General features: G+C 48.5%; 3 protein-coding genes and 1 long non-coding RNA gene across 5 annotated transcripts in view; 1 reads left to right on the plus strand and 3 right to left on the minus strand.

The window, feature by feature from the left end:
• LOC128757608 (uncharacterized) overlaps positions 1–6,295 on the plus strand; it is a 38,138-nt gene extending 31,843 nt beyond the window's left edge. The window contains exon 3 of the long non-coding RNA XR_008414390.1: positions 2,595–6,295. This is a non-coding gene — a long non-coding RNA (uncharacterized LOC128757608). The remainder of the gene's footprint in view (positions 1–2,594) is intronic.
• Positions 492–2,752, minus strand: spi2 (Spi-2 proto-oncogene). 2 transcript variants are annotated; one of them, XM_053863038.1, is made up of 4 exons: positions 2,558–2,752; positions 2,113–2,189; positions 1,926–2,043; positions 492–856 (listed from the first exon to the last, which is right to left on the minus strand). In XM_053863038.1, the coding sequence occupies exons 1-4, from the start codon at positions 2,643–2,645 to the stop codon at positions 549–551; spliced, it is 591 nt and encodes a 196-aa protein (XP_053719013.1). In that variant the 5' UTR covers positions 2,646–2,752; the 3' UTR covers positions 492–548. The 2 variants fall into 2 exon arrangements, with proteins under 2 accessions (XP_053719013.1, XP_053719012.1); XM_053863037.1 differs by lacking the exon at positions 2,558–2,752 and having other exon boundaries at positions 1,926–2,470.
• Positions 5,151–8,509, minus strand: spic (Spi-C transcription factor (Spi-1/PU.1 related)). Its single transcript, XM_053863035.1, has 4 exons — positions 8,495–8,509; positions 6,793–6,948; positions 6,627–6,729; positions 5,151–6,545 (listed from the first exon to the last, which is right to left on the minus strand). Exons 1-4 carry the CDS (start codon positions 8,498–8,500, stop codon positions 6,067–6,069), a joined length of 744 nt encoding a protein of 247 aa, XP_053719010.1. The 5' UTR covers positions 8,501–8,509; the 3' UTR covers positions 5,151–6,066.
• Positions 8,510–13,697: 5,188 nt separating this feature from the next.
• Positions 13,698–18,175, minus strand: LOC128757603 (cyclin-dependent kinase 12-like). The gene is made up of 2 exons (XM_053863034.1): positions 17,816–18,175; positions 13,698–15,656 (listed from the first exon to the last, which is right to left on the minus strand). Exons 1-2 carry the CDS (start codon positions 18,043–18,045, stop codon positions 14,975–14,977), a joined length of 912 nt encoding a protein of 303 aa, XP_053719009.1. The 5' UTR covers positions 18,046–18,175; the 3' UTR covers positions 13,698–14,974.
• Positions 18,176–18,585: the final 410 nt, after the last annotated feature.

Below are 18,585 nucleotides of genomic sequence, written 5' to 3' on the forward strand. Positions count from 1 at the left end.
GCGTGGAACGTTTCAGCCTGTGTGGCTACGGTGATTCATGGCTGTCCCTCAGACTGTCCTGTCTCCGTCGCTCTGAACCTTGGTTCAGCTAACGCATCAAGTCACACCACTGGCCGTGTTCGGAATCAACCCCGCAGCTTTGGCTGCAGCCGTCAGTGAAGGCAGCGTTTGTTGCTGAGTGATTTATCTGTGGCACCAGGAGGGCAGCCAACATCAATGAAAAGGCACCCACAAGATAAACACGGCGGAGAGCCAAATCTACTGACTGACTTCTTGCCCACGCTCACGTCCCCAAACTGTTCTTAATTGGATTCCAAAAGGGTCAGCGCTTTGGTTTTATAATTTGTGGGCAGATTGAGTTGCAGGCACTGCTTCCAAGCAGAGATGTCGGCAGGAACACGTCGCTCAGTGTGGGGCACAGGGGACCACCAACACACACTCACACTGACTTGGTGTGTATTTTATTGGACTTTTATTGGAAAGGTAAAAAAGCACAGGATAGAAAAGCTTAAAAATATATATATATATAAAGTTTCAAGACACAAACATCAGGACTCTCCTCGGTGACACTGGTGGAGCAACATCAAGGTGCTCTCGCTGAACTTGTAGGTCAGCTTCTTCTTCACCTTGAAGATTTCTCCTGAGCGGGCGTAGTTCCTCAGGGCTCGCGACATCTTCTGGTAGGTCATGGGCCTCTTGTTGCCCTTCCTCTGACCCCACAGCGCAGCCAGCTGATCCTTGTTCCTGGAGGAGAAGCGGAAGACCCCCGCCGAGGCCGGGACCCAGGACACACAGTGGGCCATGGTCGGGTCCTCCAGCATCTCAAACAAGAAGTGAAAGAGACGCACTTTTCCACCTGCAACAAAGGAAGCTCAGCTGCATGACCTGGCGTGAAAGCAGAGCTTGTTCAGTCAAAGAACAAAAGCAAGAGCTGTAAGAAGGAAAGTATGTTCATACTCTGCCTCTTCCCGCCTCTCAAGCTGCAAGTCCCATAATGCACTGCAACAGTGAACGCTACACTGCTGATCAGTGGACAGGATGGACACTCATAGCTCAGCACCTTTTTGCTTCTACTATGTAGGCCGTGTGAGAACGCTGCTGCCACCTGCTGTCCCATTGTGTCCATTGCTATCAAACATAGTGCAAGTTATGTGAAGACAAAAATGAATGTGTGAAGGCGCTTCAGGACTCTGAGCGCTGCTCTCCTTTGTCCTGACATCTGTATTCTCCCTTGATTTCATTACGTGTCTGCTGTGGCCATTCAACAACACAAAAGCTAAGTGATTCCTAACGATCCGCTGTGGCTCTTTATGAGGCGTTTGACAGCGCCACCCACTGTATAACGGGGAGAACTGTTCAACTTAAAGCTAAAAGCGTTTGTGTGAGACTCGTGTCGCCCTCTGCTGGCCGTTTTTCAGTCGTGCGTTAGTATTTGTGTGTCGGTAACTCTTTATCCTTCCTTTGTGGGGACCGATTCGCCTGTCCTCACAAGGTTAAGTGTCAATTTGGGGGGCTAAAACTTCAAAATAACTGGGTTCAGAGTCCTGGTTCAGGTGAGCCATGTGTTTTGGATGGTTAGGTTTAGGGGCAGAGGCTGGGGAAAGGGTGATGGCCAGGAGAGGTCCCCACAAGGATAGCGATACAAGTCTGTGTGTGTGTGTCGGGGGGTTGTCCATAGGCGGATCATATGACTATGTGGGGGCATTTTGCCGGTCCCCATAAGGTAAAGCCTCAATTTAAGGTATCTCCGCACAAGGAAATACAGCGTGGGCTTGTGTGTGCGTGTGTGTGTGTGTGTGTGTTCAAACACAGCACTTATCTCCCAGATATGTAAATCCAGCGGGTCCTGACAGTAAAAGGAAGGGCTGGTGTTTGCTCTCTGAATGGTGCTTCCCTCTGGCAGTGAACCTAAAAGGAGAACTCACCTCTGGCCCCAGTGTTTGCCGGGTGTTTGGAGGCTGTTGCTGTCGATGGCTGAGCGTGTGAGTCGCTCAGGCCTCGGGGTGATGCCAGTAAAGCCTGCGGATCCGGCTTGACGTCCTCCTGAAACACCACAGGGTTTTCAACCTTCCACATTGGTTCACACAGAGCGAGGTCAGAGAGGTCACTCACAGGCGGTGTCCAGAGCGGGCCGCAGTCACCTGACCAGACGCTGCCGTCATGAGTGCAGGCATCTTCAGTCCAGTACACTGGAGACACCACACACAAGCACCAGCACAGCGTGAGAGTTCTGCATCCTTCTGCCATATCTTCTGCCATATCCAGCATGAGTGTTGGTGTTGTGACGTCACGTGTGCTCTGGAGTTCTTTATAAGGTCTTGTTTTGAAGTTGTTTTCTTCCTGAAGCTACACTTCAACCATGCGCTCGTCGTATTTCAAGCGGTTTCATCACTGTTTTTGAGGAGATTTATTCATTTTTCTTTGCAATATTCCATTATTGTTGGATGGGTTCATTCAGTTTGCATTAGCTTTCACTGTATCATCATCATCATCTGTAATTTTAAAAAACGTCGACTGTCTGTCAAGCGGCTCTCCTCGTGGTCGCGCGTCCACTCACCAGAGTCTTCGGCCTTCTGACTGTAATACTCCCCCAGGAACTCCAAGATGACCTCCAGGTCGGACTGGCAGGACTCCTGGCTCGCCATCCTGGACCTCTGTGCTTGCGTCTGGGCCTGAGCTGAGTGGAGCTGCTATTATACCCCTGCGGCGGCGCTGGCTCTTCATAACTCACGGCTCTGTGCTCCACAGGAACAATGAGCCGCCGCACAGCTCCAGTGTGACGATTAACGCCGCGTCCCAGCGCTGACCACATCCTCCCCGCTGCGGCAGATAAGCCCGGGCCCGAGAGCAACGTCCGCGCTGCAGGAAAACAACACTTGCTGCCACATTTTTCCTCTCAGGATGTGTCTTCATGTCTCGTGTTGTAACTGCTGCAGTATTTCACCGCCGCAGCGCTGACAACTGCGCGCGACTGTTGAGCTCCCGCCGAACAAAACAACTCCACTTTTTCGACTCCAGTGACGGACCTGCACTGACCCACATTATCGCAGGCCACAGTTTAGATATGAGAAGTGCTGAGTCAACAGCTTTAGTCTCGTCATCTGTGATCTGTGCATCTAGTCATGAAGTCGTACTGCGACAGGTTAAAAAAGTAACTTTGAAAGGAGGGTGTGGTGAAATAGCAGGAGGAAAACACAAGCTCAGACAGAAACGGCCTCCGAATGCTGGCGCTGGTGTCGGGGCTCTTCCACAGTCACGTGATGATGTGGAGGCCCGGACTCCCAGAATGCACCGCGCCAGGCGCCAGAGCGTCCCTCAGCCTCAGCACTTCATAGCGCTTGTTTGAGATGAGTCCCTTTGAGATTTGTTTTTATTTTATTTTATTTGTTTGAGGTAACACTTTTATGACGGTTGTTCCTGAGAGAAGCCGCTGCGTGCGCGTCACAGTGCCAGGCTTCAGACATGTGACTTACTTCATCCTGAGACCACATGATGTCGTCCACACCTCTGAGTTCATCTGTCAAACCAAGTAAAGGCCCATCGGAACAACACCATTCCTGACCAAAGAACTTGTGAAATACAAAGGACGATTAGTTTTGTGGGTCGACTGAAGCAGGACAAGAGCCAGAAGATGCTAGAGAGAAACCTGCTGAGCTCCTCAGCGAGGTTGGAAAAACCCTCCTCTAAACTTTAAAGTAAAGCGATGAAACCAGCCGTGTACTGCGTTACGACCCGGGACATGAACTGTAACAGAATTTCTCTTCATCTTAGAGAGGACAAGTGGCTCCTGACGCTCACCCTGACACTTCCTGTGCTGCAGGAGCTCGAGCCAGCAGGAACTGGAGCTCTGGGTTCTGAAGCAACACGTCTGTGAGGAAATGTGAGGCATGTTTGCAACCAAGGTGCACTTCTCCACACCACCATCAACTTGCTTGCAGAAACTTCAGTGTTTCCCACTCAGATGTGTTTAGAAATGCTTTTTAGTTTTGGGATTTTTTGGAATTAGTGAATTTCCAAACTTGCGTTTTCAACTTTTAAACCATTTTCATCTCTTAAACCAGCGGTTTTCAACCTCTTTCAAGCCATACTTTGTTCATTGACAAAGTCCAGAGGCTCACCACCAGAGGAACCTCGGCCAAAATGTAATGGTGCTTAGTTGAAAGTCCTGTAGAAAATCCCTTTGGTCCCTTTTTTGTGAAAATTTTGTGGTATTTGCAGGAACAAATTGCAGAAAACCTATATATTTAAAAGTGTCTCCAGAAAGGGCTGGGCAATATGGCAAATTGACGTCATGAAACAATTGTTTATTTTAAATAATAATTGTATTTCCTCTGCTTTGGAGAGTTTCCAGACAAACCTTTAACATTCTTTGCCTCAGCTTCATAACAACAGTGATTCTTTCTCCCTTCACATTGTCGAGCGCATTTATTTGGTTCTGCATTTAGTTTTTTATGGGACAGCTGAAAAAAATATTGGCTGAAAAACAGAATATAGGCATTGATAAAAACGAATATTGGCTCAAAAAATAATATAGAAATATTTTTTATTTATAATTTTAATACAATTCTAGTTTTCAACCTCAATTCAAAAACGTTTCAGCCAATATTCCATTTTTCAATTGCTATATTCTTTTTGTCAGCCAATATATTTTTTTTCAATGCCAATGTAAGCTGTCCCTGTTTTAGCCCCATAGTTTATAGCCAACTTTTAAACGACGCAGCAAACTGTGCGAGTTGTTGCTGGTGGTGACGACTAAGAGCAGCACCTTCCGTGGTCACCTCTGATGCTGATGAAACCTCTGTTTCCTGCCTGCTGGCTTCCACTTTTCCCTGCAGAGGGCGCAAGAGAGCCTCTAGGAGAGGGGACACCCTGGACAGGCATCTGCAGTCACCCAGGTAGTTTGTGATGAGTCCAGTCTCCATCTACACCTTTATATCAGCAGTAATTCAGAGCCCGACTCTCTGGTGTCAGTATGAATGAGAAGTGAGAATGTTCAGAAGTCACTGCTGCTTTTTGTACATGTATTTTGTCCATATTGCTGCTGAGACTTGAGGAAGAAGTCGTTCATTCAGTTGAAAACTGATCTGCTTATCGTCTCACACATTCACATAGAAGCTTCAGAATAGATAAAAACGTTTATTATATGTGTATTTAACAAGTTTTCAAAATGGCCGTCTCACTGGAAAGATCTGTTCTACCTCGTAACAAGGACTACAAAAATGGCCGACACCTCAGCTGGAAACGCGTAACATCACTCTGACTCTCGACTGAGACTCTGAAGTGAGGCGCTTCTGTGGAGGTGTTGTCTGCTTCTCACTTCACATGATGGTCCTCATTCCTCCAAGAGGAGTTAGCTGGTGCTTCACTGCATGGCGGAATCAGGTCTTCACCTGAGTGACAGCAGCTCCAGAGGAAGATGATGGACAGATTCTGACATCAAAGTTCAGATCCAGGACCAGAGGTTGGAGATGTCTCCTGTCACGGCTGTGAAGACAGAGCTGGGTGGAACCTGCTGCAGCTGGAAGAAGCACCTTCATCTTCAGGGGAGAGGATGTCCCTCCCTGACTTGAGTTCATGTTGGTTGCTGCTCCAAACGCTCAGGACTTTTGAAAAGCAGAAGCAGTGTGAGCCCCGGGACACATGGACTGCACACACGACACCGAGGGAGGTTTCACCAGTGGTGTTTAAACAGAGGCTCATGATGGACCTGGGTGCTCCAGCTCCAGAGCGGTCTGCAGGAGAGACAAACCCATGTCCCTCCCCATCACCAGCACTCTTCCTCCTCTGTCAGGAACATGCAGAACTGCAATGAAGAAGTGTTCAACCTGAATGACTCCTCAATGGAGCAGCAAGCTTCTGTCAGTGGCAGTTCAAGCTCCATCTCCTCACTCTGGAGGTGGCTCTGAACATGGAGAAGCTTGAAGCGACACAGGAACAATCTCTCATCTCTCAGAGGCAAGAGGCGTACAGACAGACACAGATAGACAGTTAAAAGGTGACAGTACCACGACAACAATGACACAGTTTCTAACAGACACGTCTCCTCCCTTCGGCACAGGCGTCTCCTCACAGCTTGGTGGTGGTGAAGCTGGTGGCCAGGTCGTAGTCCTCCTGCAGCTGGTAGTGGCTGTACCAGCTGTGCCAGTCCGGACCTGCCGACCCACAGTAGCCGTGCTGAGCCGGGCTCTCTTGCAGCGGGTGTGCCTCCTCTTGGGCGGCTGGGTAGGACAGCGCCGCTGCCGCCGCTCCCCCGCCGGAGCCCAGCCGGTGCAGGATCTCGGCGTTGAACTGGTAAGTGAGCTTGCGGCGCACCTTGATGATCTCGCCGGTGCGGCTGTAGTTCCGCAGGGCCCGCGCCATCTTCTGGTAGGTCATGGTCTTGCGGTTGCCCTTGCGTTGACCCCAACACTCGGCCAGCTTCTCCTTGTTCTTGGAGATGAAGTGAAAGATGCCGCTGCCGCTGTCCGTCCACTGGATGGAGTCGCTCATGTTGGGGTCGTTCAGGGCCTCGTGCAGGTACTCGTAGAGTCGCAGCTTCTTCCGACCTGAGAGCAGGAACACCCAGCCGGGTGGGTGGGGTCAGACCCGGGTGGGAGTCAGAGGGCGAGACACTTCCTTTTCATTACCTTTGCTGCTTCTGGGCGAGGAGATGACGGAGAAGTAGCGGGGCGACTCTGTCTGCACCGAGTGAGCCGCCGGGGTGTCGGGGAGCCAGTGAGCCCAGGAGCCCTGCAGCGGAGGGAGACAAAGTCAGTCCAGGGCTGACACAGACCAAGGTGTGGCGGAGCTCACCGCCGCCTCGTGCCACTCGTACGAGGGCGGTGGGGCGTCGGCTGGGTGGGAGGCCAGACAGCAGGGGTAGGAGTCATAGTAGGCGTGGCTGGAGTGCTGCTGGATGACGTCGATGGCGTCCTGGAAGTGCTGGTTGATGTCGTTGTCTGTGCAGCTCTGGACGACAGACAGACAGACGGACAGCAGAGTCAGAGCGCGTGCATGAGAGCAGGGGTGGTGCAGGTCCTTGTTCCACCACTCAGGCGTCTGGTGACTGTAAGACCTCGTAACCATTCGCCACTAAAAATGATGCTGCTTCAATGAGATTATTCTATTGTCTACCTTACGCTTTGGAAGACTTGATTGACTTCATGTGAATATATATATAATATATAAAATATAATTTTTAATAAAGTTTTATTTCACAAATATGAACTCGGACTCATGACAAAGCATTTTACTGCACAGATGTTTCATTCAGGATGGAGTGTTGTTAAGTTACACACACATACACATATTATTTGTGGTTATTATTATTTACAAAAAAAAAGGTAAAATATAATAACGAAAAATGTTTAGTTTAATGTAACTAAGTGATCATGGATTCATGGTTTGAAGATTTTAAATTTAATTCAATAAATGTGATTTAACATGAGAAAAAACAGCAGTAAATAAGCAACAGAATAATCTCTGGGGGAAAAAGTCATGTGATTATTTCCAAACGAAAAGTGGATGAATGACAATATCAAATGTGTATTTTTGCCATGTTAAACCAATAGAAAACTCCTTTTTATATGCTGAATCAATTCAGGAATATGATACTGAACAATGAATTACAAATCCACTAGCAGCAGTCTCTATCTTCCAATATAAGGTTTGACCTTGTGGGGTCCAGCAACAGCTATAAGGTATAAGGTGTTTTCCCCAAATTTGGTCCTCACTAGGATAGATATGGTTAAATACACCTGCTCATGCACACACACATACACAGACATTTGTTTTGCTATCCTTGTGAGGACCTCTCTTAGCCATCACCCCTGAACCTAACCTGAACCAAGACTCTGAATCAGACTGGAACCCAGTTATTTTGAAGTTTTAACCCTCAAATTGTGGCTTGTGTGTTTCCAAGAATCGGTCCCCACAGGCATCGCTGTACGAGCACGCACACACACACACACACACACACACACACACACACACACACAACATGAGAAGTCGAAGGCAGTAAATAAATAAATACAGATAAACGTGCGTAGTTTGTTTGAAGGCTGCATTTTGTTGGATAAACAAAAGTTGAGAAAACCATCCAAAAAAAAATCAATAAATTCAATATACAGCCTGAATGATAAACACTTCTGAGCCCAGCAGGTCGTCCAGAATCAAAGCCATGATCAGCAAACAATATCCACATCTCAAGTTCTTCTTTTGTCTACATTGTAGCTTTTCCGTTTTCGTGGTCAAATCCAAAATGTGTCGGTATTTGGTTTTTAAGTGTTAAGGAGCCGGCGTGGTGGCTTTACTGAGGTCTACTGCGTCGCTCAGCTTTTTTCACACTCAAGCTTTTAAATTCATTCATTCAATTCCAATCCTGACCTACGAAGAGCTTGGACCAGAGTGAACATCTGAGCCTTGAAGCTGAGGAGGCTCATGGCTCCTGCCATGTGACCAAGTTGTCTCCCCGTATCGTGTCGGTCCCAGAAAAGCAAGGAGGCTGCGGACTCACCATCATCTGCGTCCCTCGGCTGCTGCACCTGGGCAGGGCAGTGGCGGGGCCTTTATATAGCCAGGAGCCGCGGGGCCTGGTCACGGCCACACACAGGTAGAGCTTCCTGTCAGGCTGACGCAGGTCCGACCTGAGCCCAGCTCACCCCGTCATTTGAATAACGGCGAGATACCGTGCGGGGTGTCCACATGAAAGCAGCCGAGCTGCTGCCTCCAGGTTTGTTCTCCAAAGTAGAAAAACTGGGGGTGTTTAGTGTGGTTGACCGCGGCTCCTGAACAGGTGAATAAAATAAAGCTGAACACTTGAGGAGTCAGGTGACAGGTCGGTCCTGATCACGGCAGGGAGACTGAAGCCCCCTTCTCCCTCTGTTTTGCTCTCCTTTGACTCTTCCCGAGGAGAAAACTCTCCGTCTCCCAGCGCCCCTCTAAACTCCATGTATTTTGGGGAGAGTTTGGTGGCGCCCTACTGCGCCGCCACTGTTTGCTCAGCACACACTTATCTGCGAATTATTTTATGATCAGGCTCTAAATGGGCCATTTGAATTTCAAATTGGGGTGAAAGCTGTTATAACACACACAGTTAAGGTTAATGTTTAAGTTCTGCTGGAGTGGGGGGTTGGGGAGTGTGGGGACGCTGCTCACTCTTTGATAAATGCTCACTCTTTTATCCATCCATCTGAAGCCGTACAGTTTTAAATATCAACCGACTTGGTGCTGAAGTTCCTCTTTCCGTGTGCACAAGTGGAGCAGCAGTTAGACCTGGCTACTGTTAAAGTGCTCCACTGACTGATAAAGTGTGTGTGTTCAAGCATGACTACCCTAGTGAGGTCCACTTTTGCCGGGCCCCACTTGAGGGTGAAGACTTCAAAATAACTAGGTTCCAGTCTGGTCCTGGTTCAGGTGAGCCATGTGTTTTGGACGGTTAGGTTTAGAGGGAGAGGCTGGGGAAAGGGTGATGGCCATCAGAGGTCCTCACAAGGGTAGAGAGACAAACGTGTGTGTGTGTGTTCTTGGACTTCTATCTTTGAGAGAACCTGTATCAGTTTTTGTACAACAGAGTGAGGGTTTTCGCGGGTCCCCACAAGGTTAAGCCTCAATTTGAGGGTTAAAACTACAAAATAGCTCGGTGATCCTAACTGCGCTCAGACTGAAGGTGAAGTTTAGCCATGTGTTTTGGTTGGTTAGGTTCAGGGGGAGAGGCCGGGGAAAGGGTGGTGACCAGGAGAGAGATGTGTGTGTCCGCGCTTGTGTGTGGCGTCCACATGTATGTTTCCTGCGAGTGCAGCTGACTGATAACACTCATAACAAAGACCTCAAACCTGCTCCGCAGCCCACCACCAATTTGGCCATTTGGGTGGACCCCACAAGGTCAAGCCTCAATGTTAGGGTTCAAACTTCAAAATAGCTCAGTGATTCTAGCTGGGTTCCACTTTGGTTCAGAGTCCTAGTTCATGTGTTTTGGATGGTTAGGTTCAGGGGGAGAGGCTGGGGAAAGGGTGATGGCCAGGAGAGGTCCTCACAAGGATGGAGATACAGGTGTGCATGTGTGTGTGTGTGTGTGTTCTCTATTCATTTCAAGAATGCACATTTGATATAGTCATACATTCAGTTTACAGTCATTTTTTGCCAGAATTATACAACTTTTTCCTCAGAGATTGTTCTTAATTTTAAATGTTGAATGTTGATTTCAAATCTTCAAACTATTAACCTATTAAATAGTAAAAAAAAAAAAATGAAGAAACTGTTAAACTATAAATTTAATTACTATTAACATTTTTCGTTATTATATTTTACCTTTTTTGTTGATTAAATAATAATAATATAACCACAAATAATAAAAGAGCGTGTTCCTTGTATTGCTACATTCATGGAAACGCACCTCTTTTTAGGACCCTTTTGCCAGACCCCACAAGGTTAAGCCTCAATTTTAGGGTGAAAAGGTCAAAATAACTGCGTCTAGAGTCCTGGTTCAGGTGAGCCATGTGTTTTGGATGGTTAGGTTTAGGAGGAGAGGCTGGGGAAAGGGGTGATGGCCAGGAGAGGTCCCCACAAGGATGGAGATTCACACACGTGTGTGTGTGTGTGTCTGATGACAAAGGGCTTTTGTGTCACCAATTCTGAGTGATTACAGTTAACACGCCCTTTGAGTGGAGACAAAGAATTGACTGTGTAGAAGTGGACACACACACATACATGCACACGCACTCGCACATGTGTGGGATGATGCTGACAGGTGACCTGTTTGGTTTTTGTTTTGGGGGTTTGTGGATCTGAATGAAGTACACAGTGTCAATAATATTGGATAACCAGGCAGTAGTGACAGAACTGAGACTGAAGCAGTGTCTTCTTCACTGGACCCACAGCAGCAGTCAGTATCTCAAGGTCAGGTCAGTCTGACCCGCTGCGCCTCACCATCACCTCCTGACTGATGTGAGTGAAGGCTGACGCTTGCTTCTCTCCACTGTTTTTACCAGTCCAAACAAAGCCGCCGGTTCTTTCCTCTTCTGGATTCAATAGCCATGTGATGGCTGGGACTGATGTGTGACCGCAGCTCAGTCAACCTGATTCTACTTCTTTATTTACTGGCACTGGACAAAAATCAAGAAGTTGTAAAGCGCTGACTGATAATGGAGCGCAGCGGCAGCGACCGCAGAACCAACATGACTCAGAGACACACACACACACACACAGGAGGGTTTTGTCACACTGGCTGGTACACTCACAGGTTTGGATCTCTGTCCTCCTGGGGACCTCTGATCTCGACGTCTTCATCCTCAAATTGTGGCTTGGATTCGTGGGGACCAGCCAAATGTTCCCCACGTTGGCAGGAGGTGCTCACAAGGATGGTGTTTTTCAAGAATTAGTCCCCACGAGTGAGGATCAACCAGACGTGCACACACACGCTAACTTGTATCTCCGTCCTTGTGAGGACCTCACTCTGAACCTGGACTCTGAGCCTAACTGGAACCTGGGTAGAATCACCCGGTTATTTTGACCTTTTCATCCTCCAAACTCTATGTGGACCGGCCAAGATGTCCTCATAAGATCAGTGTCATGTCAAAGATTGGCCCACACAAGACTGTTAATACATGTGTTTGAAACACACCTCCCGTGTACCGTGTGAGAATGACGACCAAGAAAGTGGCATCCAAGAAATGAATCCGGTCCGGTAGAGCGACGACAGCGACAATGATATATATAGATATATATATACATACATACACCCAGGTTTCTCTCTGGGTGCAGGTTCTTCCTTTTTTAGTAAGTTAAGTTCTTTTAACTTCCTTGCAGGCCTCTGACCTCTGCAGTGTTGGATGTCCTGACACATCCAAGCCACTGTGACCTCCTGGCTGACCTCAGGTCTCCCTCTTCTTCCACTTGACAGCCTTTCAGGCGGAAGCTGCAGCAGAAGCATCAACAAAACACCCGCTGAGGAGGTGTCGTGCAGGAGCCAGAGAAAACGGAGGCCCCTGAGGCAGCAAGCCTCTGTACCTCAGGTGAGTGTGAAGGGATGCGTGACTCCTCCCTCCAGGTCCGGTCAGCCCCAGCTGCTGCTGACTTCTCCTCACCACTGTCTCAGAGTCGACCATCAGAGACCCTGGGTACAGCTGCTGCCTCTCTTTGGACCTGGTTCAGGGGTGAAAACCAGGTCCGGTAGAAACTCAAGCTATGGACTGATGTTATGTTGTTGTTTGTATTTACCTGGATTTCATGCCGTCACTTCAGTCATTGCAGGAAGTACTTCCAGGACGTGAAGTCACCTGCGCTTCAGTTCCGCTTTAAATGAATGACACACGTCATTAGACCCGGTGTCCAGACGGGGGCGTTGTTCTCGTCTTCAGAACTCAGAAAATGGCGAACTTGCTGTGTTTAGCTTGGATTTCTATCTTGTGTCTGGCATTGTTTCAGCTGCTCACATCCAGAGTCAGTTGTATTAAAGTATTTAGTGACCCAAATCCTACAACTAGTTTGAGAAAAACACACCCGAGTTCATTGAAACAATAACCATGCCATGAATGCTCTGAATGATGAATCATTTTAATTGAATACTTGCAGAGCTGTGATACTCTAAAACCACCACTTTCTTCCTGAATAGATCCCAGACTCACCTCCAGCAAGAAGAAAGCCCCCGGTCTTCACCCTTGGCCTGGTATTAGGTGGACTCAAGGGGTCACCGGGGGTGAACCAGGCTCGGGTCTCGGGTGAGTTTGGAAAATGTTCACTGTGACACCAGAGAGTACAGGTGATCCTGACCAGCACAGGTCAGAGGTCACCCCCCCCCCACCCCCCCCCCCCCCCCCCCCCCCATCCCCCCCACCCCCTTCTCAGCAGTGGCACACCATTCTGGACATTTTGATGGTTGATCATCAAGAAGTAGGGTTGACCTTTGACCTCTGCTACTCAGGGTCATCCACACATGTATCTCCACTACATTGTCCAGGTGATATCATCTGCTTCAGCTCTGTTGTTTCTTCACAAAGCTGTGATAACCTGAGTCGCTCTCTGTGTATGTGGAAGTGAAGCACAGTAGGTTGCGTGACGCTGGACAGTAGCAGAGTGTGTCGCCTTCTGATGACATCACTGCGCAGCTCCACTGTCACTGCCCTATTTGCTTCTTCATCCCGTTTTGCTTCCAGGGCTCAGTTTTATGACGTCATTTCCTGGCCGCATGCGCACATTGGAATTTCAAGACGTAAATTCCTGTCCACATGCGCACATGGGTGTCGCTGCTTGACACATAAATTAGAATAAAATTTGCAACGTCATTGCGCCACGCCTCACTACACACTCGTATTTCATCAAGAGAAGCAGAATTTGAATTACTAAAGTACTACGCCGACGCATTAACTGTATTTTAACCTTATTTTATATATATCACTACATTTGACTTGTATTCAACAATTCGGATATTTTAACAAGATTTTGTTTTGTTTGATGAATCGTCCAAAGGAAACTTTTGTGATGGTCACCTTGTTTATTTGTTCATCTTATAGCCTGTTAGGCCTTCTTCTTGTTTATTTCTTTTTCTCTATCGACACCTAGTGGTCATTTTACAAACATCACTGATTGTCACAGATTTCAGATAAAATAATTGGATCTTTCTGCGCAATCTGCATGCAGGTCTCAGTGGTTCATTTGGTTTATTGCAACCAAATAAACAACAGGACAAACGTCTTTTTCATTGAATCACAACTTTTCTGAGGATTACATTTTATTAACAAAACATGAAAACACACCAACATTATTTATAAATGACTAAACTTATTTTATATACAAAACATTGTAGGCAAGATAGAAAACGGCGTGCAAATTGCACAGAAAGATCCAATTATTTCATCTGAAATCTGTGACAATCAGTGATGTTTGTAAAATGACCACTAGGTGTCGATAGAGAAAAAGAAATAAACAAGAAGAAGGCCTAACAGGCTATAAGATGAACAAATAAACAGGGTAACCATCACAAAAGTTTCCTTTGGACGATTCATCAAACAAAACAAAATCTTGTTAAAATATCCGAATTGTTGAATACAAGTCAAATGTAGTGATATATATAAAATACGGTTTAAATACAGTTAATGCGTCGGCGTAGTACTTTAGTAATTCAAATTCTGCTTCTCTTGATGAAATACCAGTGTGTAGTGAGGCGTGGCGTAATGACGTTGCTAATTTTATTCTAATTTATGTGTCAAGCAGCTACACCCATGTGCGCATGTGGACAGGAAATAACGTCTTGAAATTCCAATGTGCGCATGCGGCCAGGAAATGACGTCATAAAATTGAGCCCTGGAAGCAAAACGGGATGAAGAAGCAAATAGGGCAGTGACATCCACTTCAACTGAAGGTTTTCCATCCACAGATAAACACTGTGGGTGAAGACATGTCGCTTGTTGATGACATCATGGCGCAGAGCCACTTCAACTCAAGGTTTTAAAAGCGACTGGAAACATTTCTATCACAAACAGATGAACCCTGTGGGTGAAGACATGTCACTTGTTGATGACATCCTTCCCTGCTTCAGTCCATTTCCACACAGTAGCGTGGACAGAGACTGGGTGGACCCCGTGCAGTGACCGTCCAGTCCTGGTCAGCAGCTTCCTGGACTGAGCTGAACGGGCTGGTTCCAACACTGGAAACAGCAGGGTCCAGTTCTCCACCTCGGGAGAGTCAGCTCCGCTGGGTTCACCAGGTCGGTCTGGACTCTTTCAGAGGAGGACGGTGGTGGAGCCATGATGAAGGTCCATGTCATGAGGTCGGTCTCAGTGGCCTTAAGGTCCCGATGAGTCAGTGTTAGCGACTCGCTTCCGATGGGAGGCTGGTCATGTGTTTGTGGTGCGATGTCGGTCTGGAGAGAGATTTACGGCAGTAAAAGAAGAAACGAATCCTGGGAAACGATTTCTGGATTTATTGACGTCCCACCCACATAAAAGGCCACGAGCTGGACTGGACTGAGGTAGAAGGCCAATGGCTGCGGCCGTGGCACCTACTTCCTGCAGTAGGCCAGGGCTGCGGCCGTGACCACGCCCACCACAGCCACCAGCAGCGCCCCGCCACACAGCAGCGCCGGCAGCTCGCTCCTGGGCTGGGACGGGGCCTGGGAGAACCTGGGCTCCGGCACAGTTTCAACCTGGGCTTTTGCTGAGAGGATGGACGGGGGCTGCAGGCCAGACGGGGGGTGAAGGTCCTCCACCTCGGAGGATGTCGAAGGGTCCGGGGTGGAGGTGGTGGACGGCGGGTCCAGCAGGACCACGGGTAGAGGAGGCAGGGCCATTGGAGGAAGCACTTGCCTGAACTCCTCACGCTGCTTCTCCCTCTGAGCCTCCAGATGCTCCTCCTGCCTGATGGCCTGCAGGTCCTTCTCAGTTCCCAACACACTCAGCACACTGCTCTGCATCTGCTCCTGCTCCTCCTCCGCCCTCGCTCCGACCTCCAGCATCTCCACGTGGACCATGTCGTTCCCGTGCGTGGACAGGCCCGGCAGGTCACCAGCTTCCAGGCTCTTGGCATCTTCAGGGTCCCCCACGGTGGACCAGGACTCTGCCAGCAGGCTCTCGCTCTGCCACAGCTCTGGACTCTCGGGGATGACCTGGGAGCTGTGGGGGTCCAGGTCAGCACCTCTCCCTCCCCGTCCCCGGCTGGACTCCAGTGGCTCCAGGATGAAGGCCCTGGAAGACACATTGAATTCATCGGTTAAACCAGCCGAGACACGCAGACAAGTGGAACTCACAAATCGTCTGAGCTGTGTGTGGCAAACGAAGCGACTCATTTGAACGGGGTGTTTTTCCTCCTCCTGGGACACGGCAGTGGAAAATCTCTCTCTCCAGCAGCAGCAGTTATTTATAGCCTGAGCCTGCTAACACGCTCAAATGTGGCTGTCGCTCAAGGTCTTGACGTACTTCATCACAATTCCACTCTCCAAGTGAGCGGGAGGATCTTCAGCTCCCAGTCACCGTCAGACTCGCCCGCCTCTGAATCCAAGCCGCTCTGGTATTGACCTGTCATTGGTGACATCAGGAAGCACTGGTGAAGCTGACTCGCAACGTGCGTGAGGATCAGCTCCTCCTGAGCACCTGCTTCTTGACAGTGAGAATGAAGAGCGGTTCTATATGATCATCAGCTTGCTAGGTAACTGAAACACAGTGGCGCATAGTGGCGGCCTCCGGGACACTGCTGCCCCCTGCTGTTTGAAGAGCTAAAACCCTTGAAGGAGAGGCCAGGTGAAGCTGTGCGGGGACTCGGGTCTGTATCCACCTGCTCTGGCCTCCTTGGTGCTGTCACTCACAGATCCAGTGAGTTTGGGTCTGCAGAAGGCTTCAGCCTGAAGCTCAGTTCAGTCCTGCAACACCACCATGTTGAGCCTCTCCACTGTCGCTCCACCACCACCGGCACTATGTCACGCCGAGCACTCGAGCTGGTGCTCCACAGCCAGAGGCTCCAGGGCTTCCTCTGAGCTGCTCCTGAGGCTGGAGCCTGGAGGGGACCGAGCCAGCTGCTTTAAATCCAAGCTCCTACTGCTGCAGCGTCAGTTCAAACTGCGCAGCTCTTTAGTCTCCTCTTCCTGGAGTATGTGCCTCTGTCGTGCTCTTCTCATCTGGCTGATCGTCGGCAGTAGGTCTGTTTTCCATGTGACAGTGAAGCGCTGGGTCAGCAGCCGGCAGTGGACGTGTGCTGTCTAAATAAACTTGACCTCGACCTTGACTTTGCTGTTGTCGCCTCATAAAACCATTCAGATGTGTCCAGGTGTGTGAGAGAGACACAGCCACGTTCCAACTGGATCCAGGACACGCTCACTGCGCTTCAAAAAGCATGGCCCGGGGGCCACATGTGGCCCTCTGCCTCTGTATGTCCGGCCCTCTTCAGGTCAGTGCGAAAACATATCGATTTATTCTGTAGGAAACCAGCTGCTAATGGATTTGTGATTCATTATTCAGTATCATGTTCCTGTATTGATTCAACATATAAAAAGGAGTTTTCTATTGATTTAACATGGTAAAAATACACATTTGATATCGCCTTTCATCCAGTTTTCAATCATTTTTAGCTACATGACTTTATTTCCTCAGAGATTATTCTGTTGCTTATTTAGTGCAATGTTTTTGCAGATTTTGAGTCACGTTTATTGAATTTAAAATCCTCAAACCATTAACTGATTAAATATTTTTAAAAACCTATGAAACTGTTGAACTATAAATTAAACATTTTTCGTTATTATATTTTACCTTTGTTTGTCAATTCAATAATGATAATAATGACCACAAATAATAAAAGTGTGTGTTCCTTGTATTGCTATATTCATGGAGACCAATTCGTGGAAACACATCTCCTCGTGGGACCGGACCCCACAAGGTCAAGGCTCAAGGGTTGAAACTTCAGAATGGGTTCCAGTCTGGTTCAGAGTCCTGGTTCAGGTGAGCCATGTGTTTGTGGATGGTTAGGTTTAGAGGGAGAGGGTCACTGAGAGGTCCTCACAAGCCCATCCATCTGACTGACGTCCTGCAGCAGCTCCTTCATATTAATGGAGCAGCCGCTCTGCGCTCTTCTCCTGTCTATTGATCTGTCCTGAGTGGAAGAAGAATGCCCCCTCCACACTGGGCCTCACTTGTTGGTCACCTGACGCGCTGACGGCGGTTCGATCCCGGCCTAGTCTGCTTAATTGGATTGCGAGCCTGATCCCAGAACAAACCCAGTGTGAGGACCATCACAGAAGGAGGCGACCTCTGCCCCGACCTGCTCAGAGATAACGCCCCTGACGCACAGAGCGGGGAGATAGTGACCCCGGGATGAAATCAGCTCAGTTATCAGGGGAGAAGAAGGCGCCTCCTACCTGCGCTGAGGACTCCTGAGGTCACTGACACACTCGCACATCACACGCTGAAGCGCTGGAGTGGCGAGACGCCCGTCTCTCTCTCGCGCGCGCTGCCTCTCCGATGCACGATGCTCGGCTGTGGACTCGCGCCTCCCTCCGCTACTCCTCACTGACACCGCTGCTGTCCAGCAGCTCCCTCCTCTCAGCCTCAAGTTCTTGGTCCAAACCTGGAGAAGCACGGAGACCATGTGACACAGGGGAAAACCATGACCCCAGCGCCACCTCCTGGTGACACACGGAGTGAAAACGGAGTCGCGAAAATCCTTGTCCCGTTTTCCAGTCTGTACGGAACCATAACTTTCAGAGGCCGGACTCCTCCCTCTGAGCGCCACCTAGTGTCCACGGGCTTCAGTGTAATAACCGTATTGACGTCAACATTGTGTTGTTTCATGTGAACACACTGTAAATATGTTCAGATGGTTCGTCTGTTCTGTTCTACTCTCAGCACTTAATCTGTATTTGTATGTTTTTTGAGTAACATATTGTATTGTCTCTATGTCTTTATTAATAATTTATCTTGAGTAGGAGTTTTTGTAACGAAAAGTAATTATAAAATGTAAATAAATAAAGTAATTCTGATTCTGACGATCGAATTCAGGCGCCACCTCGTATTTTTGTGCGCTAGTCAGCGTCGCGTTCATTAAAAATATTACTACATTTGAGTTTGCAGGGAAGTAATCTAGTGTTCCTGAGAGATTCATACTTTTGTTGGATTGATTCATACTTTT

This window comes from Synchiropus splendidus, chromosome 4 (genome assembly GCF_027744825.2).
Source record: "Synchiropus splendidus isolate RoL2022-P1 chromosome 4, RoL_Sspl_1.0, whole genome shotgun sequence".
In the NCBI taxonomy this organism is placed as follows: domain Eukaryota; kingdom Metazoa; phylum Chordata; class Actinopteri; order Syngnathiformes; family Callionymidae; genus Synchiropus; species Synchiropus splendidus.